At 40.1% G+C, this 18,651-nt stretch overlaps 1 protein-coding gene across 2 annotated transcripts in view; it reads right to left on the minus strand.

The window, feature by feature from the left end:
* The window catches only part of LOC126419919 (39S ribosomal protein L44, mitochondrial), a 55,390-nt gene that overhangs the window by 30,903 nt on the left and 5,836 nt on the right, over positions 1–18,651 (minus strand). For both annotated transcript variants that reach the window (XM_050087200.1, XM_050087201.1), the window contains exon 2: positions 9,383–9,488. In XM_050087200.1, coding sequence (XP_049943157.1) covers positions 9,383–9,488 — 106 coding nt within the window. The remainder of the gene's footprint in view (positions 1–9,382; positions 9,489–18,651) is intronic.

The following is an 18,651-nucleotide window of genomic DNA, read 5'->3' on the forward strand; positions in this document are numbered from 1 at the left end:
TGCATGAGAAGCAGCGTCTGTAACAGCATTTCTGAAAGCACGAATTCGAAGAGTTCATCTACACATGGAGCAACCTCTCCTTCAGGATGACAATGTCAGACCATGCATGAGTACTGCATTTGCAACAATCCAACACTTTGGGTTTACTGCCATTGACCATCCTCTATACAGTCCCGGCTTTGCCCCATCTGATTTTCATGTTTCCAAAACTTAAATAACACCTTCTAGAACATCTCCCTGACAGTGATGAAGCAGTGCAAGCAGAGGTGACATTGTGGCTCTGTCAACGAAGTGAAGGTATCAACAAACTGGTCTCTCGTTGGGAGAATACCAAAACAGAATAAACATGAAGCTCAAAACAGCATTTGCTACCAAAGAATAAAACTGTGCAATACATTACCAAAGGAGCGTAAAGAAATTGCTAAAATAAATTTATTTTAAAAAAGCAGTTAAAAAGTACTGTTAACTCAAACATTCTATACACTGAAGGATTAGGTACATAACACAAAACAGTGATTTGGTAAAAAATGTAAGACAAATTATAATAATGATAATAACGCATATAACATCCCACATAACAGTTTTACATTATAGTTTTTCCTTTTCTGGAAAAACTTACTCCAAAATCTCTACAATGTATATACTAACACCTTATCCTCTTTTCTGAGTCAACATCTGACTTGTTATAGACAGACTGGTTGGATGCTTAAAGGGACCAAACTAGTGTGTCATCAGTCCCTTTGTCCTCGAACACATAGGTCTACATGACTGTAGATCAGAGAAAGCCTACCACGCAAAACCCAGGGAAAGAAAACCCCAAGGTCTACCGATGTCAGCAAAGCTGAGTTAAGGGACAAAAAGAAAAAAGGGACACAGAGGAAGAAAGGCAAGCAAGGTGCTCCACCTAGAGATCAGCCGGAAGCTCCTGAATGCAAGTGTAATGAGGGGACATACATCCTTCTGTCCCTGCCACTTACCAGAGGAACTCTACTTTTCGAGATTTCCTTGGAAGACGAACAAGTCTAACAGACCACACAGGGGGGAGGTTGGGGGAGGGGGGGGGGGGAGCAGAAGAGGAGGTAGGGCCACCAAGCACAGACAGCTGCAGCCCAGTCTGGGCAGAGGAAGCAACTGAGTGTTCTGTCAATCCCTCAACAGGCTGATAAGGTTAAGTGGCCCTCCATTAAAGAGAATGGTAAAAGCCTGCTTCATGAATAAAACGTAAAACTAAGTCAGCTGCTGGGGCAATGTCTCTTCACACCAGGGGTAGCGAGTCAGGAAGATTAAGAGTGTGCCACAGGATGAGTAGGTTGGGATGGTCCAGCAAAATGTGGACCACCATCAAACGGGCGCCACATCGGCTATGCAATGAGTCCTCACTATGGAGGAGATGACCATGGGACAGTAAAGTATTGCCAATGCAGAGCAGGCAAAGGATGGTAGAGTCCTAGTGAGAGGTCTGCATGGAGGACCTCCACAGATTTGTAGTCTCCTTTATCACTCAATTCGTTTGGTGAAGTCAGTGTGAGCCATTCCATATTCCAGGCACATAAAACTTGACGGCATAATACCAATCGGAGGTCTGTTTATGGAATACTGATCTCAAGCGTCAGTTTATTGGTAGCCAGTTTGGCCAGGATCAGCAAGTTCATTCCTCACAGTCATGACATGGCCCGGGGTCTGGATGAAGAGCACTGAGCATCCTCACTGTTCAAGGGCATATAGGGAATCCTGGATAGATGTGTCCAAGGGATGGCAAGAGTAGCACTCGTTGAGAGCTTGCAGACTACTCAAGAGATGCTGCAGATGAAAAAGGACCCACCAGTGCAGGAACGGACACGCTCAGGAGCCTGAAAGACAGAAATCAACTCCGCAGCAAAAACACTACTGCCATATGGCAAGGAGAGCAGTTCAGTATGTCCGGCATGAGTGTAAGCAAAGTCTACACAACTATCAACCATCGAGCCATCAGCTTAGATGATGGCTTCTGATGTGTGGGATACGCCAATGACGGAGAAAAATTTGTGGTGGAGGGCTTTGGAATGAACTGAGTCTTTTGGACCTTGAGATAGGTGAAGACGAAGCTGTGGCTGAGGGATGCACCATGGAAGTGGAAGAGGAAACAACTGAAGTTCAAAGAGGATAGACCTGATACAGATTGTAATCACTGACCAGGGCCACCATTGCAGAAACTGGATTACCTTGTTTGGAAAGAGGAGACGGTAGTTCGGATGCTTACGGGAGTTGCTGCTCAAAGGACTGGTTTGAAAGGCTCCTGTTGCAAGTCGAACCTCACAGTGATGTATTGGATCCAGTATCCACAACACTGAGGGTGATACCAAACCGTATGCCAAACTCCCATAATCGAGGCGGGATTGCACCAGGGCTTCATAAAGCTGTAGAAGGGTAGTGCGCTCTGCACCCCAGTTAATGTTACTCAGGCATTGCAACGTATTAAGGTCCAGCCAACAATTTCACTTAAGCTGGTAAATACGGGGAATCCAAGTCAACTGAGGATAGAAGACGTCCTAAAAAGTGATGTCTCCACCACACTGAGAAGTTGATTGTCAAGGTAAAGTTCTGGTTGTGAAAGAACGGTATGACATCGACAGAAATGCAAATCTTGGTGGTGGAAAATGAAAAGCCATGAGTGGGGCCCATGTCTGTGCCTTTCGTATGATGCCTTGCAGTTAACATTCAGCAACACCCACACTAAAGCAGGAATAGTAGAGGCAGAAGTTTTCAACATACAAGGAGAGTGATACTGAGGACCCCACAGCTGCTGCTAGATCATTGATGGCTACTAGAAAAAGGACACTCAGAACAGAGCCCTGCCAGGATCCCTTTCTCTTGGACATAGAGTGTACTGTGGGAAACACTAACTCAAACCCAGAGCACAGTACAGTGTGACAGGAAGTTCTGGATAAAAATTGGGTGCGGACCCAGAGACTCCACTCACAGAAGATATCAAGGATGTGATGTCATATGCCTTTCCCAGGTTGAAAAATATAGCTGTAAGATGTTGCCATCGGGCAAAAGCTGTTCAGATGGCAGACGCTGTTCGGAGGGCAGACTCCAGGTAAACCAGATCATAAGTAGCAGAATGGCCTTGGTGAAAACCACACTGGGATAGAGCCAGAAGACCCTGAGACTCAAGGCACCAACACAGCCACCGGCTCACAATGCGTTCAAGCAACAATGACTCTGTTATTATTAACAAGATTGTAACGTACGTTTATAGAATTAATGGTAGGGTAGAGCGATTAACACTTGATGACAGAGCCAACAAAAAATATTTGAAGATCAGGGTGCATTGGAGAAAGTACGTTTAGCATGTAGTAATAAGTTAGGTCCATTTAGTTTAAGGCCAGATAAATCAGCCGGTGTTCCTTGGAGGAAATATAGTAGACGTAATCGATTTAAATTTGTTACGTACTGCAAGCCAGAGACGAGTGCTGATATAAGTAAAGTAAAGGGATGGCCTGATTTAGAAAATCTTTGTAAATGTAAGAACAAATTATTCCAAGGTGTTAATCCTTTTTATATCGGGTTGGAAATAGCTGGTGATGAACCTGCAAAGAATGGTGTTGTACAGAGTGAGGTTAAATATGTTGCATTTGTAGTTCGCAACAGCTTTTCGCGAATGATGCTGTAGTATACAGAGAAGTTGCAGCATTAGAAAATTGTAGCGAAATGCAGGAAGATATGCAGCGGATAGACACTTGGTGCAGGGAGTGGCAACTGTCCCTTAACATAGACAAATGTAATGTATTGCGAATACATAGAAAGAGGGATCCTTTATTGTATGATTATATGATAGCGGAACAAACACTGGTAGCAGTTACTTCTGTAAAATATCTGGGAGTATGCATGCGGAACAATTTGAAGTGGAATGATCATATAAAATTAATTGTTGGTAAGGCGGGTACCAGGTTGAGATTCATTGGGAGAGTGCTTAGAAAATGTAGTCCATCAACAAAGGAGGTGGTTTACAAAACACTCGTTCGACCTATACTTGAGTATTGCTCATCAGTGTGGGATCCGTGCCAGATCGGTTTGACGGAGGAGATAGAGAAGATCCAAAGAAGAGCGGCGCGTTTTGTCACAGGGTTATTTGGTAACCGTGATAGCGTTATGGAGATGTTTAATAAACTCAAGTGGCAGACTCTGCAAGAGAGGCGCTCTGCATCGCGGTGTAGATTGCTCGCCAGGTTTCGAGAGGGTGCGTTTCTGGATGAGGTATTGAATATATTGCTTCCCCCTACTTATACCTCCCGAGGAGATCACGAATGTAAAATTAGAGAGATTAGAGCGCGCACGGAGGCTTTCAGACAGTCGTTCTTCCCACGAACCATACGCGACTGGAACAGGAAAGGGAGGTAATGACAGTGGCATGTAAAGTGCCCTCCGCCACACACCATTGGGTGGCTTGCGGAGTATAAATGTAGATGTAGAATTATTTGGCAATAACATCCATCTCAAGAAGGTGCTTCCCTGGTTTCAAAACTGGGGAAATGCTGCTTTCTTGCCATTGTGATGGGAACTTACCCTCACTCCAAATGTGGTTAAAGATGCCAAGGATATGATGCTGACAATCCACTGGTAGGTGCTTGATCATTTGGTTGTGGATGCGGTCTGGCCCTAGGGCTATATCACGGCAGTGGGTGAGGACACTGATGAATTCCCACTCACTGAATGTGGCTCTAGGTGTCTTTTAGTAAAAGATAATTGCTTTCACGCCAACTGTTGTTTTAGGACACAAAAGGCAGGTTGATAATTTTCAGACGCTGACAACTGAGATCAGTGCAGAACAAAATGTTCAGTGATGGCATCTGGGTCAGTGTAGACAATGCCTTAGGTCTGATATTAGCACAAACCTGCGCAGGAGAGGCACATGGTCTGATGGTTGAAGCATACCATTCCCAGCATTCTTGCTTCTCTCTCTTCATTAAATGGCAGACCGGGCACGAAGTCGCTTAAGGGCAAGGAGTTGCTCCATCGATGAGTGCCACTTACAACATTCAAGAGCTCACCTTCTGTTTTGAGTGGCCTCTGCAATGTCCAAGAACCACCAAGGTACTGTCTTCCATCAGGGCAGGCCAAAGGAACAGAGGATCCCTAAATCCGCTGCCAAAAGAACGGCTATAGTTGTATTCTGGACTGCCTCATTGATATCTCCATGCGGCAGGGAGCCAAGATTGACACCAGATGTGAAAGCACCCCAGTCAGCACTGTTGAGAGCCCACATGGGCAGGCATCCACAGGAGTGACACTGAGGGATGGATAGGAAGATCAAAAAGTGGTCACTACCACAGGTCATTGTGGACCCTCCAGTGAATGGATGGGAGAAGACAAGGGCTGCAAATGGAAAAGTCTATGGTCTTGTGTCACAATGAAGAGTGTGGGGATACCAGTACTCAAAAGTCAAAGATCAATTCGTGCCAGTAAATTTTTGAGGTTTTTACCATGGCCAGTGACCATGGGTCCACCCCACAAAGGGTTATGGATATTAAAATCACCCAAGATTAGGAAAGGTGGAGGGAGCTGAAAAATCAATGCAAACAGTATGTTCTGAAACATTTCACAGTTGGGAGAGAGGTAAACATTACAGATGATGGTAATATCCTCAAATGCCCTTACCCAAACAGCCACAGCCTCCAAAGGTGTATTAGGAAGCACGAGTTCACTATATAGTGTGTCTAGCACATGTATGCAAACCCTGCCCTACACCCTGTCATAGGTAGCATGGTTCTTATAACATCCCCAGTACCCACAAAGGGCTGGGGTCTGCATTGCTGGAAACCAAGTCTCCTGAAGGTCAATGCAGAAGGCAGGTGATGTGCTTAAAAGATGTCATAGCTCACCCAGGGTAGTGGAAAAAACCAATATAATTCCACTGGAGAATAGTGTTGTTGATATACTATGAGGACATGAAGGGGCCAAGGGGGGAGGTTATGTTTTAGGGTCACCTTCTGTCACTAGTTGAGAGGTTACAGCACCAATATTCAAATGTTCTGGGTTCCATTGTGTGATGTTAACAGGCACCTCAGGGGCCAACTCAATCTCCGCCTAGGTCACAGGAGTGGAACGAGTGGGATCTGGTGGTCACTAGAATGTCCTCCTTCTTGAAGGACCTTATCTGGTCTTTTCTCATCTTAGAGGATTGCAATGATTGCAAGAGCTCCTCTCAATCAGTTTCAGGTAAAGATGATATCACAAAGCCCCGCACAACTTGTAGCCTGCAGCCCCTTCAGCCACTGGCCGATGTCCAGTTGTCGACCGGCCTGCGGAGAAAAGCCAGAGGAAGGTGCTTTGTCTGCAGATGGGATGTGTCCTTCAGCCCCCTGTGTACACGATGGACTAAGTGTACAACCCATCACTCCAAGTTGGCACGTAACTGATCATCTGATTCTAAGAGCAAGTATCTGTGGAAAACGATGTCCCGAATTAAATTTAAACAGTTATCGGGAGTGATGGTTACCGGTATGTCAACCAGCTTGTTACAAGCTAGCAGTGCCTGCGACTGGGCAGGCGATGCCTTTTAGATCAGAACTGACCCACTTTCCTTTTAGAGATGACTGCCACTTCCCCAAACTTGTTTCTAAGTTCTCCACAAAGAACAAGGGCTTTGTGTCCAAGAAGGAATCACCACCAGTCCTTGTACAAACCAAGTATTGTGGAGAGTACTGCTCTGCTTGCCACTTAGCTCTATGTTCCTCCCATGGCATAGCCAGGGAAGGGAACATTTTAGGGTCGTATCTGTCTGCACACAGACTGCTGGATCCATATGGCCACCAATGGGAGATAACTTCATCTGCTTTTTTTTACCGCTGATCTATCATGGTGCCACCCACTCTGAATGGGGGTTCTCCCCATGGGTGCTGTCCAGCCTCAGCAATGGCTACCTGGCCAGTAATCCATTGCTCGGAGTCCCCGTGCCCCAGTCATGACAGGCACATACTCCTTGGCGCGCATGGGGAGTTTTCAGCGCAGGCACCAACAGCGTGATCCCTGAGTGGTCAGGTGGTTACCATCATGCACATACTTGACAACGCCCTCCACAACGGGATGGCTACTGTGTAGGATTTTGGGTGTATTACTGTATTAGGGAAAGATACACAGATGGAAAGGCACTAAGGTGGAGCACACACTGCACTGGGTGACCTTCCTTGCACAATCCACACTTTTTGGAATTTTGGAGAATTTTGAAAATTGGTGACGGTCAAACCCAACAATGGGGACCATGTGTGTATTTAATGAAAAAGTGTAGAATACGCTGGACGTAGCAACTCAAGGCCCAATAATAAACCAGGTCCAAGCAGGTTCGGCACCAAGAACACCTTCCGATGGAAAGGGAAAGGGGGAAAGGGAAGAATGCTGCAAAGGCTGGGGCCCTGTGAGAGCCAAGCACATACTCGCAAAAAATTTGTGAGCCTCCTTGAGGGACACTGTACAGGGATGCTGACCAGTTTTTCAGGTTGGAAAATGGGAAGTTGCTTTGCACAAAATGGTCCTGACATCAGCTGATGGTGTCTGTAATGTTACGAAACAATGTGTGTTTAGTGTGTACACTTACTTGGAATGAGAAATAAATGAACAAAGGAGCAGTAACCTTTTATCATTATTTAATAACTTATTTATAAAACAGTACTGTACACTAGAGGTAAACCGAATGAGACAGCATTGTTTTAAATAGAGTAGTCTTACATTTGGTAGAGTGGAGGTTCCAGTTTTCATCTGGCCATCCTGATTTCAGTTTTTGGTGATTTCTCTGAATTATTGCAGGCGTGCCTGGATGGTTCTACTTTAAGGCCATGGCCTGCCCCATCTTTGTCATTCTAAACCTACGAAGTCTGTAAATGTCTCTTAATTTGAATTACTTTATTTTTCTTGTTCTTAAATTGAAATACTGAGACATATCAAATCTCCTTGTAAAATAGGCCTGTGGATAAATAAATTGAACAACAACCACAACAACCACCACCACTACTACTACTGCTACTACTACTTCTCTTGGCTATCTGTTTCCTGATGTCTTCACTTCACCTTCTCCAACTGCAGACATGGCACTTCAAACTTCTCTGAAACCTTTCTGATAGATTAGCTAGCCCTGCACGACCCTAAACTACTGTCCTATTTGAATTCATGTATTTCTCTCTACTGATTCACTGTAAGAGGAAACAAGTTCATGATAACGATAATGTACTGAACCTACAGTTGTACACCCTCAGACACCCAGCCTTCAGGTCACAAAGAGCGCATTATGTAGAATGTTTAGAGTCTTTTAACAATACAGTAAGTATATGCATAAAAAGGTGTATCAAATAACTTTCTTGCTCCTTCGGAGGGGTAAAAGACATTCTAAGAGTAATGAACAGGGTACAGATAAAACAGTTTTGTTAGACAACAGAAAGGATTTTGTATGAACATACTACCATATAGTAAAAATAGAGTAACAGTAAGACAGCAGCAGTGGTAGGTTGTTTTTGCTTTACATACAGATACAATAAAAGGCCTCTAAAAACAGGTATTGTAAACAGGTAAAATATAGTGCAAGAAGAAAGTGTTCATTTATGTATGAAGTAATAGGGACACTGAAAAACAATTTTTAGCTGTAAGAATGACAAATACATAACATATGCAAAAGCATAAACACAGACAAATTGAAAGGATGAAGTCCAGAATTGGCTGAAAAGAAATGCTTGTTGTGATACATGAAATGTATCTATTTTCTTAATTAAAGATTTACTTCCATGCATCTGACATGAATGAAAAATAAATAAAAATATTTTAAAAACCATCCCTTATTTAGTATATTGCCAATTTTGGGCTGCAATTGTTTTTATTGGTGTTTGTACCTTTGGTGTAAATTCTGATTATGAAACCATATAATAGGGACAATCTTTTACAACAGACTAACATTTGATGTTAAGATGGCTAATGTAAATACTTTAAAGAATAAACTGAAGCTCTTATTAATACCGAAATGCTGTTAGTCAACAGAATATTTCAAACTGTAATGTCTCACTGTAAAACTGGCAGTTCATATAACCATAAGCTTGTTTTTGTAATAGAAAACTGACAATTTATGGTCTACACTTTTCATACTAATACATACAGTTATCTGTTATTAGTAAGAGAAGTATAATTAGTACAACTTAGTATCTCAGTATAACTAAAGCTATGACACTGCCTCAAAACTGGCAGCTATATGGACAGCAAATAAATAAATATGTATCTGTAGGCCTACTCATTGAGTGAAGCCCCATTTTTTTGCACATATAAGCACAGCTACTTTATTTCTTGCCCCCTCTCCACACGTGTGTGTGTGGGGTGGGGGGGGGGGGGGAGGGGTTTAGTGTGCATAAAACTGAAAACTTACCATTCCAAAAAGGAGGATCGCTTTTGTATTGGTTCTGGACCAAGTCTGTCTTTCCTCTTTTTCAATTCCCGCAAGGTAGGTGCCACCCAACGCTTCACTGATCTCTCTAGGGGAAAAAGCAAAAGAAAAAAAATCATATATGTAGGCATTCATTTGGTTTGTGAAATGCACTGCACCCAGAAAATTTGTTGACTAGAACATTAACTTCAGCTTTTCTTGCTTACTTTTCAAAACTATTTAGCAAAAAAAAAAAAAAAAAAAAAAAAGAGTAACTGCAAAGGAAGAACAACATACCTTCAACAAAGCTGCGAACATACCCTTTACATTTCACAGCATTGTGTTATTTAAACCAATCTTCAGTTTGTTCATTGCTTTGCTTCAATTCAACAATATAGACAAAAAAGGAAACATTATTCAAATATAAATACTGAGTGTTGGGAAATATACAGTTCTTTCCCAAACCCACTGATCAGGAAAATAGAAACACTCAGTTCCTTCTCTAAAAATGTGTGTGTTTTTTTTATATAATTTGTGCTGATTTGTGTTCTGGTAAGCCATAATTCTGACTCATTTAATGGAAAAATGAATATTCTACAGATAGGAGAACTACATAGAAACTATCACCATGTTGCAAAAAAGCTTTGACACTACTTACTAATGCCACCCTCAAGTCATGAAATATGAGGGTTGCCCAGTAAGTTGCCCTATTTTATTTCTCCACAAAATAAACTGTGCCTGTGACTCAAGAGGGCTGGCAAATTTGACTGGTACATGTTGAAATGCTCACACCAGCTTAGATGCAAGCCACACTATCTTGCCGTATGCTGCCAGTTACCACTACAAGTATGTCCACTTGTGACCTGTGCTCTGTTATTCAATTTTTCACAGTGAATCAACTACCCACTGTCAACACCCATCACGAGTTAACCTCTGTGTATGGTGAAGGCTGTACAAACATTCAAATGGTTCAGTGTTACTGTCTACAGTTTGTGGAAGGGCACAAAGATGTGCTTTCTGAACAGTGCACAGGGAGGAAGATGGCAGATTATGGCAACATGCACTGGTGCCATTACTGCAATTTTCAATGTTCTCGAGGAAGACTGTCGCATTGCTGCTGATAATGTCCAAATGTGGCTGCCTCCTGGGGCTGCAATTAAACACTCACACATCACAAAGATCCTGACAGACCATCTTCACAACCACAAAGTCTGTGCACGACAGGTGCAATGTTTGCTAAGTGATGTCCATCAGCAGCAACAGGTGGATTCGGCCAGAATGTGTGTGTCAGGAAATGCATTAGGGACAGGGAGATCTGCTCTTCAAATGGCTTGTGACTGAGGATGAGATCTGTGTCCATCACTGACTTCTGTGAGAAAATATCACAGTGTGATGTGGAAAAAACTTGGGGAAAGTGCCCCCAAAAAGACAGAGATCACAAATTTAACAGGAAAAGTTATGGCAACTATCTTTTGGGACTGTTAGTGGGTTTTGATCATTTAGTACTTGCCTCGTAGCACCATAATGAATGAAAATAAGTACAGTGATGTTTTGAGGAATCTGCGAGCTGCTGTCAAAATAAAATGACCTGGACTTACGTGTTGGAAAGTTCTCTTCCTTCATAACAAAGCTTGACTTCATACAGCACACATAACCCAGTCGCAGTTTGGAAAATTCAACTGGGTAGTTTTCCTGCATCTTCCATATTCACCAGATTTTGCCAAATGATTTTCTCATGTCCCCCCCCCCCCCCCTCCCCCAGCTCATGGGTCATCTTGGAGGCAAGCACTCCAACACCGATGATGAAGTCACAACAACAGAGAAAAGCTGTTCACGAGCACAGGACCTGACCTGGTGCAACACTGGCTTGGAAAAACTTTTTGTCACACATCATGTGGTACAATTTGACTGTCTAGTGTTCCCACTACCTGCTGCTCAACCACTTTACAGGTGGTTCTGAGCAGACAGAAAAAAAAGGCAAAAATGTCAGGACTGCACAGTTGGCCTGACAGATAAACCCAGGAATACCTGAACAACTTGGTATGAGTGGAAAAGAGCTTATTCTGACAGAGTGAAAGCAAAATGGTTGCCAATGAAACGTTAGCAGGCAACTGTCTCTTTTTAGATTAGCAGAAGAACTCTTCTCTTCATATGTACAATCAAGGAAAAAGCCTACTCATACATTCACTGTGACCACTGAAATATGTAAGGAACCAGTACGGAAGACCTGCCACATAAGAGGATGCAAAAGTTCAAACAAAATTTTAAAAAAATTATGTGTGCAGTGCAGGAAATTTGTATGTGGTCCATGAGTTGGAAGTGCTCAGTATGTCTATGCACAGCATTTTGACAAAGATGGTGGCTTTAATTGAAAACATGTAACAGGAAAAAAATGTTATTTTCACATAACTGCCACAGTGATTTATGCTCAATTTTCTTTATATTTCCTAATTAATATATGTTTATGGCCTGTTTGGAGCTTTGATTGAGAACAAGTCATAGAGATAAAAACATTATTTTATTTGCATTTGGAAGTTTAGTTTCAATTAATACTGTATTTACAATGTATTCTTCATATTGATCCTTCTTTCTTTAGTTTAATGTAGTTTCTACAGAAAAATTTAAGCTTATCACATTGGTAGTGCAAGCATAATACACAAGTGACATTTAAAGACTCAGCACTGAATTAACTTAACAAATAACACAAGAGAAGAGAGAAAGAAAGAAAAACACAGAGAGAGAGAGAGAGAGAGAGAGAGAGAGAGAGAGAGAGAGAGAGATGTCACCCGTCAAAATGACCGATAGTGGTCTTCCAAGTAGTTTGCTACTGTTGGTCCTCCCACTGTTAATGGTCCAACCTGATGTGCAATTGGCTATTAACACACCTTTTTCCCCAGAAATGGTAGTTATTAAGTCTATCTGGGGAAAATTATCTAGGGTTTTTTCTTTTTTTTTTTTTTAATGGCAAAATGACAACTGAACTAGTGGAACATATATATGTGATGGGATTTTGTCAGAGTTTCATAATGATTGGGTAGATTTGAGTTTTGTGTTAACTTTTGGTGTCAGTTTAGATTACATGTATATTGTCAGAGTTAATTTACATTACTTGTCTAATATTGTTGTAAGATTAAGCATAAGGGTCATTCCATATCAAATCAACGCAAAAAGATTTGACACTCGTTGTCTCATATTTTGATTTGTTTGTTTTACGAATGTAATTAAGGAAGCAAAATATTTCCGCTCTACCTCAACCCATTTAGATTTTACAACCTCTTAAAGTTTTTGGAATTTAACAGATATTGGATGTCATGCAAAAGAAATACGGGGTGTTCAAATATATAAAATAATTTATTTCTTCCTTGTTTACCAATGAATACTGATAAAATTTTATTTTTGTGTGAATTATTATGTAAAGAGATCAGAAAAGTGCAAGTTAAAACAGCATGAGACTTCAAATGGGCACAAAAAAAAATCTTTAATTGCAGTAGTCAATTTTTTTTAAAAACCGAATATGGAGAACCACAATAAGAGCACTACCATTAAAAGTGAAAAGGATAATCAAGTAACACTTTTTTATTTTTTTTACTCCTTTGTTGTTTCTTGCTTCAAAGACGAAAATAATTAACAAAATTCACATGCTTACTTCTAAGTGTTTGCATTTCCTTTTATTTAACAATATCCACTTGGCTTTAAAAACCCGAAAAGTGAAAGCAATGTGTAATAAAAACAAGAATGAATATCATGTTTAGCGTGCATGCATGAAATCTATCTATGTAATATTTTGAACTTTCTGCGTGAGTTTTGGAATCAATAATGTTGCAGCTTTGCAGAAGTGCATAGCATAATATCACTGTTTTATTATTTCTGCAAACTGCTGAGTAACAATCTTTTATACTGTGTACAGGTATGTATAGCTCAACTAGCAAGTAATTCTTCAGTTTTAGGCAGAAGGAAAATGATGTTAGCCAAATTTTCTCATCTAGATATTAAAACAATGTGAAAGTAGATGTCAAATACATATTCCAACTGACAACTGAGCTCAGTCTAACTAATATTGTGGACAACAGTTTTATTTTGTTGTGTAATAGAGAAATGCGTTGTCAGGGAAGTTACTGCGAGCGATTATTCAATTGCACTTAGATGTGTTACAGCCATTTAATATTTGTTCTTAACCCATATTATTTTACAATGCATCTTAAATTTACACCATTAAAAATATTTTTAATAATCTGCAATTTTTCCATCCCCTGCAACGTGGAAACCATCACTCCTCAAGAAAAAGAGAACTGAACCTTTTTGCAGGAAATTTAATGTAAATTAACTCTGTACTGGTAAACATTTTCACTAGATGCCACATTTTTGAGAAATTCAAGAAAACATAAAAAAAGTGACCTTCACATGGCTCCACCCCCACACTCACATCCCACAGGTCAGGATTTTTCATTACATTCTTCATGATACTGCCCCTTACCACTGTAAAAAAATGCAAAACTATACCAGTTTTTTCTCAGGTGACAAGAAGAAAAGGTGGGACGTGTATACAGAGGGACCATACAAGCGAAGTGAACTTTACAACAGTATTATAAAAAGGGAAGAGGACATAGATGAAGATAAGAGATATGAGACCCTGTGACTTATCTTAGAAGATAGATTAAGAAACGGCAAAACTATGTTCATAGCTTTTGTAGATTTGGAGAAAACATTTGACAATGTCAACTGCAATACACCCTTCGAAATTCTGAAGGCAGCAGAGGTAAAACACAGGGAGTGAAGGATTGTATATGACTGGTACAAAAAGCTTCGTAGTTTCACACCTTTACTTGGAACAAGAGGACAGTAACAACACGTCATGCCCGCAAATGAGGGCATTATTGTTGATGCTGCAAAACATAGGACACACATCAGCAATTGGCACTTAGGTCATCAGCTGCAGGTCCCTTACAACACTGTGATGCCTGTGTGGGCAAAAGCCACCTATAGCGGATTCACGAATTGGTTCCTCCAGATTTTCCTGTAAGACGTGTTTTGTCAATGGTTTATCCAACAATGTGGCATGAGGCTTGCTTTTACAGCAGTGATGTTAGGGATGGGTGTGACAACATTCACTTGCGATGGCACCCAAACTTTCCATAATCAGCATGAGTGGACAGGCATATGTCAATCCACATGCAACTGTAGAAATTACCCATCAACAAAGGTTCACCATCAACATCTGGGCAGGAATTATCAAGGTCCACTTGACAGGACCCTCTATATTTCCATAACATCCGAATGGGCAGAGGTACAGATGGTTCTCATGCAGAAGGCTGCCTCCTGTATTGGAAGATCTTTCACTACAACTCCGGTAACAGATGCACTTCGTGCACAATGGTGCCTCTGTCCATTTTAGTGTTCTTATTCACCAACACTTGATTCATCATTATGCTAATTGTTGCATGGTTAGAGGTGGACCAATTGCTTGGCCCCCATACTCCCCTAACTTAGGGTGGTGAGCACGAAACTAGTATAACTTATTCTTGTAGTAACTCTTATTTCTTTAGTCTGGACTACTTAAGTAAATTATTTCTGCAGTAATATACCCTAAATAACTGTTGGAGAGCTATTTACTTCTTTAGTTGTAACTAAAATAGTAACACCTTTTTACTAAAGTGGTAAGCCATTTCTGCACACCACAGGCTCCTGGTTTTCATTTCTTCTTGCAAACTATTGATAGTTGGCAGACATTATTGCAACACCTGTTGAAAGTAATATTGTGTTGTAATTAATGTTAGAAAGGATTATTAAAATTCAAAAAAGCTGAATAATATTGTATTAATGATAATATTTGTGTATCATGAAAAAGGAACGTGCTATTAATGGATAAATCTATTGTTCAGTCCTTACCTTCCCTATCTACAGTCACCACTGTCCATTATTGGTGAGTGACACATGCTAATTTAAGCAGCAACTGATAAAATATTTTTACAATGTGATACGTGAGATAACAGGAACATGGAAGGAAGCAAGGATAATTTAAGTGTTAAGAAACATTAAAAAACATACCAGACAATTAAAAAAAGAGTGGTTTGCTGAAATAAGAAAAAGTCCATAACTACTACTAAATCTCAAGCATGATCTCAAATTCCTAAAAAGGAAAAAGGATGTCCATTTTTTTTTATTTTCAGCTCCTTGTACTGGTCATGTTTGCAGTTAAAATTTTGGGATGTGAGGTCAGCCAGTCACGCAAAACATTGTTTTTCTCAGTACCCAAACATGTTTTGGCACCACTGTGCCATCATCAGTGGGTTTTTGTTTTTATTTATTCTGCAATGTGAACATTTTGTTAAATGATTATAAAATTAAGTGCATTTTTAGTTAAAACAACAGATCTTCACACACACACACAAAGATAAAACGCAAATAAAATTCAAATTTGGTGACGAACTCTCTGGTGACCAAATGAACACTGACTGGACTGGGACACATAACAAACCACAATCACATTGTGTTCTGGTGTAGAGAAAAGTGTTTTACTACATTATTTGTGGAAAATACTTGTTATAGTTACGTATGCATCACAACATCTCAGCATGATGCGAAGAATGGAAGTGTTTGCCACATGAAAACATAAGTAAATATGACAATAGGCGCGAAAACATCGCAAAAGACTAAATTACATTCTAGAAGACAGGTTAACTCCCAGCAAAAAACTTTCTCACCAACGTCGTTTGGTTGCAGATGACAAGCTACCTGTAATAATTAACACAAAAGTGATCCAGAAAATTCATGCTCACCAAATGTAAAGGTATTTACAAAAAGAAACGATCTGTTGTTTGAACTAAAGCTGCACATAATTTTATAATCATTTAACAAAAATGTTCACATTGCAGAATAAATAAAAACAAAAACCCACTGATATGGCACAGTGGTGCTGAAACATGTTTGGGTACTGAGAAAAACGGTGTTTTGCATAACTGGCGGACCTCACATCTGGAAAAGGGATGCTTGGGAAAAAAGAGCAACTTAAAGTAATTTGAAAGAACATGAAAGCAAAGCGACAAAAATGAAAGCTAAATTTTATCAAGAACAGTTTCATACTGGCAATGGAGTATCTGAGGCTAAAATACATGATAGGAGCCAAATAGTTGCTGATATGTTCCCCAAGTTTTCAAAGGAATAACTGGAGTTTAATGACAATGACACAACTGAAGACAATGTGGTCCTTTCAAGTAACATCAACGATGATAACTACTCTGAAGATGGCAACAAACCTGATAAAGATGAAACTTTATCCCACAGTCATGAACCCTTGCTTGCATTCAATAGTTAGAGCTTATCAGAAGATGCACCCATCTAAAAAGGCAGAGAACATGTGGTTGTAGGTAAAAACAGGGAGTTCTTGGAAAAAGCAGATGAGATTACTCATTTAAAATGTGTTTAATACAAGAGAAATACAATGCGAAAAGGTTGTTAATTGAAAGACAAAGGGAAATTATGGAAGAAGAGCTTAACCTTAAAACTGAAGTTATGAATGAGTTCAAGAAGGAAATGGAGCAAACTTCATGTTCCGGTTCTTTAGGCATTTTGAAGAGAAATTTAGGTTTTTGTAAATTAATGTATATTTTATATGTATATTTTACTCTATATTAGACGGTAGTATCTGTTCCCAAAGTACATAAACACCTGTTTGTAGCTAGGGTGTCCATTTAATTATCATCTCTTATATTTTACTCGCTTTTTTTTTCAATTGTTAATATGTTATTGTTTTTCACATGACATAATATTTGTGTTTACTATTTCAGGATCAGTACATTTAATTTTTTTAATTACTACATTCTAATATTTATTTGTATTAGCAAAATTATAAAAGCAGACATCTAGTTTTTCTTAGGAATAATGCAGACTTTTTTATTGTGTAACTTTGCACACTGAGGTAATAAGCAGAACGAAAATGTTAATCGACAAATTGAAAAAATGAAAGAAAGAGTGAAATTTAACTATAAAATGTCCGTAAATAAAATGTGTCACATTTCACTTCAGTAGTGACAATCCAGTGCCTTATTTATTCATTTAAGAAGGAAAATTCTTTACACCAACTTGTTATTTTACTAGAAAATTAGGTAAATTCTATTACAAAGTTGTGCAGGACTGCAGCAGCCACAATAACATTTCCACACTTGTTTCATTAATGTCACACTGTTATAGTGAGAAGTTGGAAACAGTTCTTCCACACACTGAATGTACACACTATTACACATCTGGTAGCAACATGGAGTCTGTTGTAGCGTGTTACGGCTCCTGTGTAGGGGTCAAAACACAGGAGTCATAAGATGGTTGGAGAGAGAATTTCCACTATCTCTAACAAGTAACCCATTATATTCGCAATTTTCAAATTCTGTGGCAGCTCTAGTATTGTCCCAAAGACATGCATCATGTGTGGAACCCAATCAATGGTTCACCATGTTCAAAATCTTTATACTGGCATCACAGATGATTTATTTATTGATAGAAAAGAAAATCTTGCAATATCTATACGCATTGAAGTGCCAAAGAATCTGGTATAGGCATGCATATTCAAATAGAGACATGAAAACAGGCAGAATATGGTGCTGCGGTCGATAACGCCTATATAAGACAACAAGTGTCTGGTGCAGTTCTTAGATTGGTTACTGCTGCTAAATTGGCAGGTTATTAAGGTTTAAGTAAGTCTGAATGTGGTGTTATAATGAGTGCATGAGTGATGAAACACAGCATCTCTGAGGCAGTGATGAAGTGGAGATTTTCCCATAGGCCTACAACAATTTCACAAGTTACTGTGAATATCAGGAATCTGATAAAACATCAAATCTACAACACTGCTGCAGCCGGAAAAAGACCGTGCAAGAACGGGACCAACAACAACTGAAGAAAATCGTTCAATGTGACAAAAGTCCAACTCTTCCACAAATAGTTGCAGATTTCAATGCTGGGCAATCAAAAAGTGTCAGCGTGTGAAACATTCAATGAAACATCATCGATACAGGCTTTTGCAGCCGAATGCCCACTCATGTACCCTTGATGACTGCATGACACAAAGCTTTACAACTTGCCTGGGTCCGGCAACATCGACATTGGACTACCGATCACTGGAAACATGTTGACTGGTTGGACAAGTCTCATATCAAATTGTATCGAACAGATGGAAACAACCTCATGAATCCATGAACCCTGCATGTCAGCAGGGGACTGTTCAAGCTGGTAGAGGCTCTGTAATGGTGTGGGGGGTCTGCAGTTGGAGTGATATGGGACCC

Source organism: Schistocerca serialis, chromosome 9 (assembly GCF_023864345.2).
Source record: "Schistocerca serialis cubense isolate TAMUIC-IGC-003099 chromosome 9, iqSchSeri2.2, whole genome shotgun sequence".
NCBI classification, from domain to species: Eukaryota; Metazoa; Arthropoda; class Insecta; order Orthoptera; family Acrididae; genus Schistocerca; species Schistocerca serialis.